Source organism: Equus caballus, chromosome 1, assembly GCF_041296265.1.
Source record: "Equus caballus isolate H_3958 breed thoroughbred chromosome 1, TB-T2T, whole genome shotgun sequence".
NCBI lineage: Eukaryota > Metazoa > Chordata > Mammalia > Perissodactyla > Equidae > Equus > Equus caballus.
Window position 1 is genome coordinate 45,148,068 of NC_091684.1, and position 17,336 is coordinate 45,165,403.

Sequence of the window (17,336 nt, forward strand, 5' to 3'; positions counted from 1 at the left end):
GTATAACATGGTTTTTTAATATAAATAATAAATGTCCAAAAGTGAAAGTTGGGTAGAACGACAGATCACACAAGAGCATTGCTTTGATGGCACATTAGACCATGGCATCAAACAGAATTTACTAGGCAAATTCTCTATTGTATGGCAAAAAAAACAATCACTATTTTTCACTGAAATAGTTTTTCTCCACCCCCAGGCTGTTATCTATACTATCCTCTCCTTCAGGAGCCATCTCAAATTTTATCTTCTCTGAGGTCACCCACACAGTACATGTGTTCCTGTGATGGGAACAGGATCAATACAAAATTGGATATCACAACTTTGCTTTTGAGAACTCACAGACAAGATGTGTTTGTTCCCCATAAGACAGGGACAATGGATGATTAAGGAAAGTGTAAAAAGAGGAGAGCCTTGTATTAGGAGTTTATCTGGAAAACAATGAAGAAAGACATTTTTAGGCAGAAGGAATAGTGCGAGCAAAAAGAGCAAGAGGTAATTATTCCTTGAGATTAAGTGAAAATAACTCAATCAATATGGAAATTGAGAAACGCAGTGACCTAGAAAATGCTAAGCAGGATTGAGAACCCCACTGAAGCAGAGACAAAGAAAACTTCTGAAGATTCATCCTATTTAAGTTCCTTCTATGTGGTACTTTTTCCCGTATTTCTTTCTATTATTTAAACATAATGCTGAAATTTATTTTTGTCCAATTAATGGGAAACATTTTTTTTTTTAACCAACAAGTTCAGCTGCTTGTTTAAGGCTGGTCAAAATAGAATATATCACTAAGAGAAATGAATGTTCACCTTCCATTTGTTATAAGAGGTAACAATAAAGAAAGTTAATCTAACGGCTATACTGAATCTTCAGTGAAATATTAAAAAGACTAGTGCTGCCTAACTTTACAGTGAAGACCTGACTTTGATTATATAACAACAGACTGGAGATGGCCAATGAATGCACTCATAAATGATATTAAGAATTAATGTATTTAGGGGCCGGCCCCACGACTGAGTGGTTAGGTTCTTACTCTCTGCTTTGGCGGCCCAGGGTTTTCCCAGTTTGGATCCTGGGTGAGGACATGGCACCACTTGTCAAGCCATGCTGAGATGGCACCCCACATGCCACAACTAGAAGGACCACAACTACAAAAGTATACAACTACGTACTGGGAGGTTTTGGGGAAATGAAGGAAAAATAAAATCTTTTTTAAAAAAGAATTAATGTATTTAGCAGAAAATTCTGATAATTTACCTTCATATTTTTAAAGGCTACAGTGAATTTTATGCGTAAGTTATTCAGATAGCAGCTTCATTTTCCTTTTCTGGGAAAGTTGATATCTATAATGTATGTGATTTAACAAATTTCACTTCTGTGCATAGTTTCATGTGCTTAGTTTGCCTCTATTGAAATGGGAGTTTTCTGAAGCAAAGGGCATAGGGTATCTATTGCATAGCTCTGGGGCTTCATTATTAATGAAATGATTGCTGCCCTCAAAAACAAAATATAAGGTGGCAAAAACATTCGTGAATCACTACATGATCTCTATTTTGAATCCCAATTTAAATGCAGACTAAAAAAGCTAAGAAAAAATAAATCATTAACTCTGTTAATTAAACAGAAATTCCCAAGAATGAAAAAAATTATCTCTTTTGGCTTTAGGCCCCAGGACTTAGCCTTAGTTGTAAGTTAAGGAGAACCACTTTATTCTTTCTTAGACTTAAATATTTTCATTTTGATTGCACATGAAAGCAATATAAAGTATTTTCCTCACGAAATATGATTTTTTCCTTCATATTACATATGAAGAAATATATAGTATAATCTATACTCTAATTTTAAAAGTTCATCACACATCATTGTCGTCAGTTCAACACATCAATTTTGGGGTCAATGAAAGAACATTGCCTCAATGTACTTGGTTTCAGAAATATATTAATAAAATTCTTAAGCCATTTAAAAATTACATTTCCAAGCAAAGATATTTTTCACAATTGAATTGTTTTCTTGAACAGATAAATTATTTCATTGAAAATGTAATTATTTCAACTATGTATTTATATAAGATGCCTAGAATGTTTGGAACAAATGAACCATAAAGAACATTAAGGTATTGGTTTTCATAAAGAAGTCTCCAAGTTTGAAAGTAATCGAGTATGATAGAGTTTCTAAAACTGTGGCCATATATTTATCATGCAAATATAAGGCCTTGAACATACACGTGATTGTAGGACTGAAAATGTAACATGTGACGTGCTGCACTGTTGTTACCTAGGTTCTAGGAGGAATGCCTTTGTAAGTCAGTTAATCATGAGTAAAAGGAGTCATTAGTATTATTTGTCACAGACCTTCTGTTTGGACCTAGAAAAGCCAAGAAAATGAAATGTATTATAAGCTTGTACCCTAAAGCAAAACCATAAGATGAAATCAATAGTGTTTGAGTTGTTGTTTTCTCACCAGTTTAAGGTTTATCTTAATTGCCCTGTCATTTATTCCTCACAGAAAGGCTAATTATTAAATCAAAACACAATGATATATTTATAGAATCCTATGGTTTTTTCTTTTACATTTAAAGATAATTATAATTTTACCATAAAAAAATTGTACTTCGATTGTGAAATTCCATAAATTAAACTGAGCTATAAAGATATATATTATTGCTTTTGTTCTCCATAAAAATAAAAGAAAGTCAATGACTCTGTGGATGTTTTCCTTGACACAGGCTCCTTGAAGCCTCTTTGGGACCAATAACATTTTACCCTGAACACAGGAGAAACTGAGTTGGTCTGGGGTGATAGAGATCACAGGAACAAAAGAAGACTCATAATTTTGAAATAACATATTAGAAACATTAATGCATTCACATTGTCATTCATTCATAAAATGAAGATAATTATTTGATTAAAAATAATGATCAATATGGGAGCCACGGAAGAAAATATGGACACCTGCCAGAATGGGACCAGCAGAAGAGAAATAAAAACTAGAAATCTGGAGAACCAGAGAGTTTGTGATGAAGGAAAACTGAGAAATCAACATTACTTTCCAGCTGTATTGGAGGGTGAAAAATCTTCCAAAGCTTTTCAGAGTCCTTACAATATCAAGTTCTGTGAGGGAGCTCCTGGGCGCATTCCCATGATTAAAAACAGTTTACCAGCTCTGTCTGTCATAATGACTACCTAAATTACAGCAATGAAAAGGCTGGAAGTCTGCTATGTATAGGGAGTATTGGTGGTACATGTGCTTCATATTTGTATACTGTTATTCTGATATTCAAATCCCTTCACTATCTGGCCTTAACTTTCCGGATTCACTCATTCATTGGACAAATCTTTATTGAGTATATTTATGTGCTAAGCATTTTAGGCTTTTGGGATGTGTCAATAAACCTAACAGACAAAATCTCCTGCCCTCATGCAGCTTAAATTCATTACAAATGTTTCTACTACATTCTGCTCTCCAGCCATGCTGAAACAGTATGCTTAATATGGACAGATGGAATATAATTATAAAAGTCTGGTTTTTCTTTTCTACTATCCCTTTTATCCTACTGATTTGAGATGGTCTTTTTTCTTGCTGTTGAATGAAAGCTCAAGAAATCCAATCACTTCTTTAAAAAAACCAAGCGATCCTAGTTAATAGAAAGTAATAGATATATCGTAATAAGTTTTAAAATAAAAGACTCTCTAATTCAATGTATTAAACAATATTTCAAATTTCATTTAAAGGTAAAACTCTTTCTCCCTTCCAAGCTAAGATATGCTCCTGGAAATTCTCCTGCCTTTGGAGAAGAGGTTGAAAGAGACTTTTTTCTTTATTAATCACCTCCTCACCCCTTTACTAGCAGCTGATTTTTTAACATTCAGTCTGCCATCATCTGGTGTTGGAGATTGAGGAGGAAAGATTGGTAAGGTTGGTAGGAAAATTCCAACTTAAATATTACTATTGTGGAATGGTTAAATGCTCTTTGGGGTAGACCTGTGTTTAGAGCAGACATTGTCAATGGGGCACGTTCAGCGCTGGTGTGCTCTCCTGCAGTAACTTGATTTTGGAAGTGCATTTAAATTAATCCCATTTGTCACCTTAGTAGAAATTCAGCAGTCCATCTCCAGCTTTTGTTTTTTGCTTTTCATCACTCCTGCAGGTGACCCTACTGAACAGGATTATGAAAACTATCATTCACATGTGTCCCAAATCCGGACCTTGGGTAACATTCAGTGGCTCTTTGACTGCATAATTCCGAGCACGGGCTTACCTCAATGTAGCTGTAACTCCCCTCTGCTCCAAACATCAAAATAGCTTGTCAGCTCTATAGTTTTCCCTCTAGATTTATATAACAGGTCTCAGACACAAATTCACTACGCTTCCTGAAACATAGGGACACAGTGCTCTCACTCCAGTTGCCAACATTAAACTTGACATGGAAGGGTATATATTCCCACAACACCCCTTTTCTGGGTATGAGTGTGTTGTGGAAGAGAATGCAAGCACAACTTTACAACGTTTTTTTCCCAAAAGAATACTTCACACAAAATCGTTTCTAAATCTCTATTCACTGGACCTTTTTTATGCTCTTTGGGAACAAGGGTTTTTTAGAGCAGTTAACTATTGTACTGTTTTCTTTTGTTTTTTAAAAATATCTTTGATAATCTGTCTCTGCTTCTTGCACATCTCTTTGCAATCTTAGGTCTATTGTATCTTGGTAACTTTGTCAAAACTTCCAATTTAATGCTTATTTTTTCATCCTTTCTAATATATGCTTACTATGTTTGGAATTGCCCTTTCAAACTGTTTCTACTCATTCTTCAGGATACAGCTCAAGTGTCAACTCATTTGAAAAGTTTTCTCTAGTCACTCATATATTAGTTTTCACTCTTCTGTGCTATACTGCACTGTGTACCAACACCAGCCAGCTCTGTAGGTGCTGGACCAATAGTCAGTGATGTGCTAAGCCTAGAATTTGTTGAAAAGAAAAAAACAAAACAAGGGATATATCATGTTTGTGACTTATTGGGATATTTTTTATTTTCACTAGTTTTGTGTTAGCAGTAGGCTAATGAACCAGTAGACGAAAATTACTTTATCTTTCTCTTTATGTTTCTTTTTCAATTCTTGGGAAAATTTGTTCTTCAAAAATGTTTTCCGTTAATTTAGATTATTTTATTCACCATTCATTCCTTCATTCATATGATTTATATTTATTATATAACCCACTACTTCCAAGTATGATTAATGAAGTTTAAAAGACAAAAGCTAGTAGTTAAGAAAGGGGGAAAAAATGTATCTAGAGGCCCTGAATGAAAAATCTAAAGCACTTGAGTGAACACTGAATCCTAAACTTGTTAACAGCCAACACAGTATGAAAACCCAGGAGGGCTACATAGCTCCCGTTCTCTCAAATTCATCTATGGTGACAAAATTTCACTGATTCAACAAGCATTTCAAATATCCTTGCTTTAAAATACGTATTTAAGGATTTGAGGAAGATGATTAAGGTTACAATGCAATGTTTGAATCTTCCAGAATCTCCCCTCATTACAAAGATTTGGATATCCAAATATTGGGAGACAGTATACCATGGGCCCCTTGCACTCCTACACATCTTGCTGAGGGTGCCAGAGTTGCAGTGCCCTGATCACATTTTTCACCAGGGACACAGGACTGTTTACGCAGCTGGCAGTTCTGACAAGTGAGATAATGTCTTGCAGGAATGCATCACGGAGTCCAGCAAATTCCCTGATCTCTCTTCTGACAGAGACTTGCTATAAAAGTGGCAGAATCTCTAAACTCAGAGTTCCTCTCCTGTGGTACGCTCCACTCATGTGCAGGTTTTACCTGGTCCAACATTTTGCCTATGAAGTTTAGAGCTTAGGGAGCCGCAGGGCTATGCTGATTGCTATGCTGATCCTTCTGCTAACACTTTTGTTGTGAATAATAGGTCCTTCTTCTCTGACTCAGTACTTTTTCTGTCTTTTATCAACATCCATGGAACTTTGGCAGGGCTAAATTATTAACCTGTGATAGTTATTTCTGTGGGAGTTCTCCTGCTTTTCTTCCTCACTACCAAATTTATTTAAGTAGGATAATATCCTAGGATCAAACCAAAAGCTACAGATAACATCTACAACTAAATAAAGCAACAAGCTAACATCCAAATCAGAGAATATGAGTAGTTGTGGAAAACAAACGACAGAAACAAGATCTCTGCGTTATCAGCAAGTGTGATGATAATTGCTTTTGAGGAAGTTCAGGGAAGACTAAAAGTTTCTATTGGTCCTGAAAGCTAGTGAGCCTCAAAGTTGTCAACATGAACTAAATGGAGAAGTAACTAAGCTAATTGAAAGAAGTAGCAGGACAAAACTCCACACTAAGGAGAGAACACTGAGAACAGACTAGAAATGGAGGAAGACAGGCAAAATAGGGGCAAAGGAAAGAAAATTTCTCCAATTAAAGTTGGAGTGCAGAAAAAAGCAGGCAGATCTCTAAAAGTAGAAGGGTAAACTCTTTAACACAATGAAAAGAACTGAAACAGATAGTCTAGAGCTATGAATTAGAAAAGCTATCCTAGCCCACCTTCCTTTTTGAAAAGTATGGAAAAACTAATTTCACTTAAATATGAAAGACAGGAAAAGGTCATGCTCAAAGCCACAAGGTAAAAAGAGATTAGCAAACAAAATAATGGCCCTAAAAAAATGAAGGCATTTGTTTTAAAAAGGTGAAAACTACGGCTTAGTATTTTGAAACAAACTAAAATAATTTATGAAAAAAAAGAGAAGCTATGGAAGAAAAACACACATCAGAATTAGAAAAATCCATAAATGAAAATTTAAAAAATCCGAACCCTTCTTGCGGGACATTTGGTCCCATCCAAAACATCATAAGACATTTGGCCCACAAGACTTTTGTTCCATTAGACATTTGGTCCACACCAAAACATCCTTGACATTTAGTCCTGTCCAAAATGTCCATTAGCATATTTAGTCCCTGCCAAACAGTTTTGGACAGGATCCAATATCAAGGACCTTTTGGCATGGACAAAATGTTTCCATGGATGTTTCGGACAAAACCAAATATCAATAACCTTTTGGCATGGACCAAATATCTAGTGGACATTTTGGACAGGACCAAATGGTCCTGCAGATGTCAAAGACCTTTTGGAGTGGACCTCATGTCTCTGTGGAAATTTTGGACAGGGCTAAATGTGACCAGATATCAAGGACCTTTAGGTGTGAATCAAATGTCTAATGGACCAAATGGCTTATAGAAATTTTGGACAGGACTAAATGTCAAGGACCTTTTGTAGTGGACCAACTGTGCTATGGATGTTTTGGAAATGACCAAATATCTGTAACCATCTAAATGAAGAAAGACATTAAAAGAGGTTAGAGAGAATGTGATACAGAAAATAGAAGAAAAAGATTTATTACTCATATGATAGGAGTTTCCTATGACAAAGAAAAAATTAATAAAACAGAAAAAATAATAAAATCTAGAATTCAAAAAAACTTTCCTGAAATAAGACTTGAATGAGGGGCCAATCCTGTGGCAGAGTGGTTAAGTTCCCGTGCTCCCTAGGGTTTCACCCGTTTGGATCCTGCGGGTGTGGCACCACTCATCAGGCCATGCTGAGGTGGCATCCCACATAGTATAACCAGAGGCACTCACAACTAGAATACACAACTATGTACTGGGGGGCTTTGGGGAGAAGAAGAAGAAGAAAAACAAAAAGATTGGCAATAGTTGTTAGCTCAGGTGCCAATCTTTAAGAAAAAAAAAAAAAACTTGAATGGATATGCCACATATATGCAGAAAATGACCCAGAACAGCCAACACAGAGATGCATAATGTATGTTTTATAATATATAATACATATAATATAAAACTATTGGACTTTAAAGAAAAAGAGTAAATTCTTTGGAAATTCAAAATAAGAGCAACACCCATTGGAACAGAAAACCGATTTGTCATTACGCTTTTTGACAGTAATCCTTCATGGAAGAAGAAAATTGAGCAAAATGTTTAAGTCAAAGAAAGAAAATATGAGTCAAGCCTTTTATATCTAGCCAAATTTATCTTCAATTGTAAGGGCCTCAGAGAAACTTTACTTAATGCACAAGAACATAGGAAATGATGTTTCTCTGAGTCTGCTCTGAGGACTCTGCTAGAAGACAAGCTACACATAACTAAATAACTGATTACCTTACTGGTATTAACAGGGATAAAGCAATATTACTTCCAATCAGACGTGTGGGAAAAGGAAGTAGATGAAGCAGAAGCAACGCTCACAGTAGGAAATATACAAACAATAGCCAAAAAAGGGAGGCTAGGTGTATTATGTAAAGTAAAAGTAGGCCTTACAACAAGCGTCAGCAATCTACAGCCCCTCAGTCAAGTCCAGCCCTTGGCCTGTTTTAGCAAGAAAAATTTTATTGGAGCACAGCCACATCCATTTGTTTACCTGTTGGAATATAACCCACACTTTTGTTTACATATCCTCTCTCCTTCCTACAGTAGAGTTTCAATAGAAACCCAGTGGCCCAGAAGACCAAAAAGATATTGATCTTAGTAGTCACATTTTGAGTATGATAGAGGATCAACTTATTTTAAAAACAAGTGAATAAAAGAACATTTTTTTTTCCTGCCTTTCCTGTAGGAGCAGAACCTCAGGGTAACCAAATATCTGATACAGGGAAGTCTCTCTTTACAGAAATATTTTGGCTAACAAATATACGAGAAAGGAAAGGAAGGAACTAATAGATAGGAAATGGCTATCCGAGGCTGCATCTCTCACAAAAGGAAGAGCCTCAAAGGGACTTGTGCCCCCTTCAAGAGGCAGTGAATATCAACTGCGATTTAGTTTTTCTTAAAAAACCTGGATCTATTCAAGACTCGGGATCTAATTACCAATTTATAGGAAATAAAGGGGACAGGGTAAAATATGCAATGAGAAACTTGGGTCTTGAACAAATAATATCAAGGTGAATAAAAATGAGTGACAGCGGTAAAGCTTATAGATTAAAAGAGACTTCAAAGACTCACCAACCACTTGCAATGTATGAACCTTATTTGGATTTTGATGTGAACAAATTTTTAACACAAATATTGGTTGGATATTTGTTGATATTGAGGAATTTCTGTTAATTTGGGGGGAGTAATAATTGCATTGTGATTAAGTTTTAAGGGTCTTTATATTTAAGAGATACATACTGAAAAATTTCCATATGAAATGTTATGTCTCTGCCCTGATTCAGATTAATGGAATGAGGAAGTAATTGGGAGCAGAGATGAAAGATTTCCCAGGACTTGATAATACTGATTTTGGGTAGTTGATATGTGGACGTTCATTATAACAGCCTGTGTAATTTTATTTGTGCTGGAAATGTTCCATACAAAAATTCTGAAATGTTTTAAATACTGCTGGTGTCAGATTTTGGAAATGAGTTTTAAAACTTTTCTATTTTCATTATTAATTTACATTTAAATATTAAATGCATTTGCAGTATAGCTGTAAAACTTACTTTGAAAGTTGGCTTCATTAATAAATTCTTGGTAAAGAAACCACAATAAAATACTTTTTTAATGAATTAAATTTATTCTCTGTACTCCTTTATTCATATGATGTGTGGTAGAGCTAAAGACCATTGGGCCACTAATTCTGAAAAAGGGACGAACCTTTAAGCAATTAATTCACCTCAATTTACATAACGGTCTTATTATTTGCATGTATAATGAACTAGGGATTGATTACAACCCATTAACAGTCATTAATAAGTGAAACTGTGTTAGAAATACATGGGTTTGTATTTCACACACAAGAGGCAAAAGGTAGTTATGAAATGATAGTAGCAATATTCAAAGAATCAGGCATTAAACAAACTAACATTCAGCTTCTAGACATCACCCATTTCTGAGAGGATAATTCGTGAATTTCCTATTTGGTCACCTCTACATACATAACGGGGCACATATAAGTATACACGTGTCCATTAGCTAAACTTTTATTAGCCTTAGATTTACATATAAGCAACAGTCAATGGGAGTTAGTTATATTATATTTACATATGAGAACTCAATATATCTCTATTCCTAGAAATCAGAGCTATTTCTTGAAAAGTGCCAAGTTCTACAACCTACATATTTAGCAAAATTTCCTTCTTAAATCTAACTCTTCCTTTGTTTCAAAGAAAGATGACAAATTTTCAATTAACTTTCACATTTATATTTATTTGCAAAAAGTAGTTTACATTATGTAATTTGGACCTTCTCTAGCCTTCTGACTCCTGGTCTAGTCAATTAGATTTACAATTCGGAGCATCCTCTATATTTTATAAAAATATAATTGCCTGCAGTTTAAAGATTTCACAGACTCAAAGAACTGGTCTGCTATTTTTAAACAATTCAATTATGCAAGTGATGCATAATCATTGAAGACAACTTAATTCCTTTAATGCCAAAGATACACTGTATATAATCTGATTTTTTCAAATGATTTGGTTGTACCTGTACAAGCAACTGTGCACTCCTCGACACTAGACCTTGAGATTTGAAGTAAATGAAAAGGAGTGGTTTATTTTTACGATCATTAATTGCTGAACTGATAAAGAATATTCTATAATGCATCTTCCATCTTTTCTTCCCATCTTGCTCTCCTTTCTCCCACACTGCCTGGGCTCTATCGTTCTGGCATGAACATGTGTACCTTGCTCTCGCTCTCACACTTTCTTCTGTTTTGCTATCCCCCTTCTAAGATGCTGACTGATGGAGTGCTGAGATAGGCTGTCCAGGGATGGTCCCAGAGTAAAAGACGAATGTTTCAGATTCCGCTTCCCACTTCTCAGTCTATCTGCACCTCTATTCTACTAATGGTTACAATTAAATCTAATTTTCCTGAGTCTTCCAGATTCTAAAAAGTTGATGTGATTACAAAAAAAGTGATGGATTGCTTAAAGTGCAAAGGAGTATTACTACAATAGATGGGAAAGAATAGCATTTACCCCATTATTGATAACATCTCTCAGAATCTGTGCTGGCCCCCTTTACAAATTGGCTTTTATTTGCTTCCCTGTGTGGGTAAACTATATCACACTGAAATGTTGGAAAAAGATTTTGGAGTCAAGATGTGAGCTTGAATCTCCAACTTTTCATTTACTGACAGTGTCATTTTTAAAAAATCACTTCATTTTTTCTTATCATGTCTTTGTAAAATAAAGATAAAAATTCCCATCACCCAGAAATGGCTGTGAATTAAATATAATGCAACATATAGATTACGACAAGTGTTAGTCACTCATTTTGAGATGTTTTCCTCTGCTTTAAGAAAATACATAGGTACCAGAAGCCACATAACTCAGGGAATGTCTAGCGATCATGCACCCATTAACAATACACAGTCCAGAGAGTTAGCCGGAACCTCTCTGTGGAATTAAGAATGAGATTTATTATCTAACACACACAGGTGACAGTATTCTACAATATTGTATACAAAGTTTGGAAATAGTGTGCTACTGTCATGACATTTCAGAGATATGAAATCACTCCCTGATTGCCATATATCAGATATTAAAAAGAATGGGCAAACATCTCTGAGTATTAATAATCTTCCTACCTTTTACACTGACAACTTTATTTTGACATATGTATTTCATTAGAAAATGAGCAGAAACATCATAAAATTCTTTTAAAACCTTTAAGTAAGATAACCTACTTTTCGAAGGAACTCGGAGATTAGCGAGGACCACTTCCAGGGAATCAGCTTGGACTCGAAGTACATAGCTTGTCCTTGTTTCATAATCCAGAGGGGCGTTTACATAGATGACTCCAGTGATGTTATTAATTCCAAACATATCTAAAATTAAAATACAATTCCTTGGTCATTTTCTTCCCACTATAGGGAAAAATCTCTTTAAAAAGCACTGTGATTTGAAAAACATGTATTTGTAATAAGAGTAATGCATAAAAGTTACAAAAAGCTGGCTTTTGGAAACTATGTTCCAGCTCTTTGGCAACTATGTTCCAGAAATTATCAATATCAGCGTTTCCTTAAGTGCATGCCTTGAAGCTGCAGTTTTTTTGAGATACTCCCAGAAATCAATGTTTCTTTGGTCAACAACATTTGGGAAGCAATACATGCTATATCCCTCACTACAGATTCAGATGGTCCTCTTTCATACCAAAGGCTTTCAGAAATTCTGTTTTGAAGAAACCCATTTAATTTAGTTTAACCAAGTATTTTAAGATCTTAATGGATTATTACACTTTTTATTTAATGTATCTTATTATCTTGTAGATTTGGTGTTCTGCTAAGAACATTTCAGAGAAAAACAGATAATTTAATATGTTGGTTATCTAGAAAATATAATTTAATATTCTAAATATCTTAAAATATTTTGTCCTGTCTATTTTTTAAAATAAGTTTGCTGATATATATTCGAATGAAGAGCAAGGGACATTGGTAAACTTCATAATATCCTACCTCTTGCACACTCTTTATCTTTTCCTCTCTTTACTTTTCTCCATAGCATGTATTACTACCTAAATACTACATATTTACCAGTTGAATAATTTTTATTGTCTATCTCCTCTTATTGGAGGATTAAGTTCTATGAAGGCAAGGATCTGTGTTATTCACTGCTCTATGCCTAGTGGCTGGAAGAGTACATAATACATAATAGATGCTCAATAAATATTTCTTGTCTGAATTAATAAATATCTGTTGAAATATTTAATAAATGAATGAGTGCGAAAATAGTCATTGTCGGGGAGAGAGGGTAATAAGTGGAGCCACTTTCCTATCTCCAAGGAAAAACAACAGACAGGATCACAGAAATAAAGTAGCAGAACAGACTGAGAAATCACAGCTTCAGTCAGATTTCGGAAGTCCAAGGAGAAAGGAAGTTTTGTAATATTTAGGGAGGAGGCACAGCAGCACAGAAGAAAAAAAGAAGAAAGCAGTAAAAAAAAGTACAATGTTGAGAACTTGCTTCGGGGGCAGTAATTTCTAGTAATGGTTAGTTATCGAAATACTTGAAAAAGGCCTTCATAATTTCCTTGCAAACTTCTTAACAGCATTAATATTCATTCACTTATTAAATATGTAATATTCATTTATTTATCAAATATATATTAACTATTTTTGGACTGCCTACAATATGCCAGACCATCCAGCTTATCAAAAGGGAAAGATAGAGGACAAGTAACCTGTGGATAATGGGAGAAACAAAGAATGTGCGAGAAAGATTGAGCTATGGACTTACTCCTAGAGACTAGCAAACCGTTCTATTCTCAGGGGAAAATGATCGGTAGACAAATCTCATATTATTTATTTACTTACAACTGTTAATTGTATGTCTAATTTAACTGTTTGAGAAATCATATTATACGACATACGTGGCTTTTATCACAGATGTGTCTCTTTGGGCACTCATCATTTATGATTCTAATATTTCTTCAGGATTGGCTCAGGTATGACACGGAATAAGGGTCATGGATGGTACAGGGAAGGGACTAGTATAATTATGACCAAAAGCTAAAAAAGTATGATGCACTAATTTTGAAGAAATGTCATTAAAATCTCCCTAAATGAATAGGAAGAGAAGCTTTCCAGAATTGGATATCTAGTATTTCCTAAGGGGAAAGAAATCACTTTTGTTAATATAATTGGATATTTAATCAGATTTGGCACCTAGTTAACAATTACATTTCAGTTAGACAGGTTATTATTAGAGGAATAGAGTAAACAATAATTCAGTATGAAATTCATTCCAAATCTCAGTTTAGTGGTTTATGGTGAAAACACAGACTAAACAGCTGCTTACCTTCTTCATTTCCTGAAACAATGGAGTACACAATGCTCTGATTGATGGCCGCCGCGGAAATGACACCAACCATAGTCCCTCTGGTGGCAAGTTCACTTACTGGAGGAGGTCTGAAGGTTTAGAGCAAATGATTAATTTTTTATTTTCCATATTTTGCCATGACAGACTTTTGAATTTAATAACAGGATGAGTTAGTTTATGTGTGTACATCTTTATTTGAATAATACTATTTTCTGAAGTTTTTAAGGAAGTACCAACCTTCAGACTCCAGCTCTAACAAATTATGTTCAAAATCATGCAAATGCTCTGTTAAGAATGTCTTGTCACCTGCCTTGTTTTTCGTTTAAGATGGAACACACTGCTATTTTATTATGTTCCAAATGTCATACAAAATTTTCCTCACTTGTCTCTAAAGCATCTTCTGGACTGAAGGTAATAAATGGATACAATTTTCTACTTCAACTTGCTAATGTTAAATGTTGGTTGTGTTGTTGATGTATGTACATAAAAATGTACGTTTTTGTTGTTGATGAGGTACATAAAAATATGTTCTTGATGATGTGCATAAAAAATGTTTACCATATTTAAGCAAATTGCTTCCAAATGTCTTTTTCTAGTCTTTATTCTTGCTCTATTGTAAAGTTCTAACTGTACTAAAAGTATTTGAATGAATGGCACCACAAAATTCACATTTCTTTTGAATTCATTTATTTTGCTTAACTGTAGCCACATTATGTCCCCAGTACTATGATATTCACTTAATTTCAAAAATATATTTTCAACAACACGTTATCTCATTCTCAAAATCTCAATTTTATTGTACAATATTCGTCACTGTAGCTAGGCCATTATAACTTTATCTTCATAAATTAATGCAAAAAATCTCACTTTTATAATTCACTGATGTTTATATCATCCAGCTCCAATAGATCTATAATTAAATATAAGGTTTAAAAAATATCTCTGAGTCTTTTCATAGTCTAGTCAATCTATCTAACCCAACTGATTTCTACAAGATTTGCCTCTTTTCTCAAACTGATAATATAAATCTTATTGTCATTTCTTTCACATGGTCTTTTTCTTTCAATACTTACTCTTTTAATATTATCTCTCATTTTTTTCTTCATCCTCTCAGTTCTTCTAAACTAGATTACACTGTGGAATTATATTGTGCCTTCACTGAAGTCTTTTATAACAAATCCTGAGCTACAAATATAGTCTGAAAACTTAATTACATACAACCCTTCATAAACGTCTTGTCCAAATTGCTATGTTCTTTGCCACTGTAGTCCATATACTTAAATGACTAAGTTACCTAAATGTAAAGTAATGTATCTTACAGATGCTCCAGCACCTAATGGTGGTCCATATATTCATTGCATGGTCAATAACTATTTCCTGATAAAGAATAAGAACTAATGTATAGAATTTTTAATGAAAATTATAAAGTATGTATGTACTTTACTCCCCTGCATCTTTTCTGCTTTCTCTTGTTAACAGCATCCAGATATTGCTTTAGATAACCACACCTCCTCCATTCTCAGTCTAAGTGGTGAGTAGAGCTGGCCCAATCCCCAGGGTATTTGGAAAGGCATATTAACTATCACTGGCCAATGAGGACAATTTATCTTTTCTCAGTGTTCACGTGTGGTACATGTTTCCTACATAGCCAATGAAAATATTGCCCAGGAATTTTACTGTAACTATTAGAAAAAAAGACGTTTTTTTTTTTTTTTGGCTAGAATTTTAATGTTTGTACCTTATGAGAAGGTTCTTGTTGTTAATGACACCAACATAAATGAAATGACTAAGGTTGAAAATAGATCCCCTACACTTTGCCTAATATTCTAGATGCTGCTATACGTGAAGCTGGTAGGCTCATCATTTCACTTACTGAAAAAACAAATTCTCTTCTTTTTCTCCTTTATCTAGGATTTCTATCACTTCCAATCAAAAGAGTACCAACTAATTTAAAAAAATGTAGATTAGAAAATGATACAATTGTCTATGTAGTCGCTTCTTAAGTAAGGTGTCTGAGATAACACAATTACATTTTATAAACATTTATTTAGTCATTGTCATAGTATTAGTTCAGTGAAATAAAGATGCCTTGAACTGAACTGGTAAGCTTGAACTGAAAATAACAGTAGTCAACCACAAAAAGAAAAACACTTACAGAAGTGACACTAAGCTTGATTTTAATGGACTATTTTTTATTATGAATAGATACATTTCTGTACTATATATTAGATTATAAATTGACATTAAGACAATTTGCTATTTGTCACATTGCTTAATGGCTCTCCATGGTGATTGTGAAATAAAAAACCTGGAAACAGTTAATATCAGAAAGCTATGGAAATACAATAGTCTCTAAAATCCTCAATGATCTCTCCCTTCTGGTATTCTTACCCTGTGTATTCCTCTCCTCTTGCAAGAGGACTAAATAATGACTTGTTTCTAACCAATAGGATTCAGCAAAGTAGGTGGAATGTCACCTTGGTGATTACGTTACTTAAGATTATAACTTGTAACTTTCTTCTTTCTCGTAGACTCTAAGCATCTCCCTTGCTGGATTTAATGAAGTAAGTGGACATACGGAATTGTCCACGTGGCAAGATACTGGAGGTGATATCTGACCAACAGCAAGGAACTGAGGCCCTCAGTCCAACATCCCACAAGTAACTGAATCCTACCAACAACCACATGAGCTTGGAAGTGGACCCTTCTCTAGTCAAGCCCCAGATAAGACTCTAGCCCTAGCTAACAACTTGATTCAAACCTGGGTGAAACTATGAAATAAAGGACACAGGTAACCAATTTCTGACTTACAGAAACCTCAAGATGATACAGGTGTTGTTTTAACTCATTAAGTTTGTGTTAATATTGTTATGTTGCAATAGACAACTAATATACATGGCTTGAATGTTAAGAGCAATGAACTCACAGATCAAATGACATACAATTTGTTTGATGTAAGAAAACATCCGTTAGTCATATTCTCGGATAATTTTCATAAACTGAATTTCTTTTTGTGGAAGTAGGTATCGCTTAAATTGTTTACTTGTCTATCTTTTTACTATACGAGATAAGAACTAAATTTTACACTTTTCATAGTTGATTTGTTTCTCAATCCTCATAAAGTACAGAAATACGAAGTCTGCAGCTAACGTACCTTCAGCTTTTACATTAGAAAAATGCCATCTTTTTTTTTTTTTTTAGATTTTATTTTTTCCTTTTTCTCCCTAAAGCCCCCCGGTACATAGTTGTATATTCTTCGTTGTGGGTCCTTCTAGTTGTGGCATGTGGGACGCTGCCTCAGCGTGGTTTGATGAGCAGCGTCATGTCCGCGCCCAGGATTCGAACCAACGAAACACTGGGCCGCCTGCAGCGGAGCGTGCGAACTTAACCACTTGGCCATGGGGCCAGCCCCGAAAAATGCCATCTTTTATTTCAAACTTCAAAAATAATATTTTATGGCTATTTCTGTACAATCAGGATGGAAATGATTAATACTGGGAA

The 17,336-nt window shown here is 34.6% G+C and overlaps 1 protein-coding gene across 3 annotated transcripts in view; it reads right to left on the minus strand.

The window, feature by feature from the left end:
* Positions 1-17,336, minus strand: part of PCDH15 (protocadherin related 15) — a 952,630-nt gene that overhangs the window by 95,835 nt on the left and 839,459 nt on the right. For all 3 annotated transcript variants that reach the window (XM_070262649.1, XM_070262641.1, XM_070262642.1), the window contains 2 exons: positions 13,815-13,924; positions 11,705-11,845 (listed from right to left, as the gene is read on the minus strand). In XM_070262649.1, the coding sequence (XP_070118750.1) occupies positions 11,705-11,845; positions 13,815-13,924 (251 nt within the window). The remainder of the gene's footprint in view (positions 1-11,704; positions 11,846-13,814; positions 13,925-17,336) is intronic.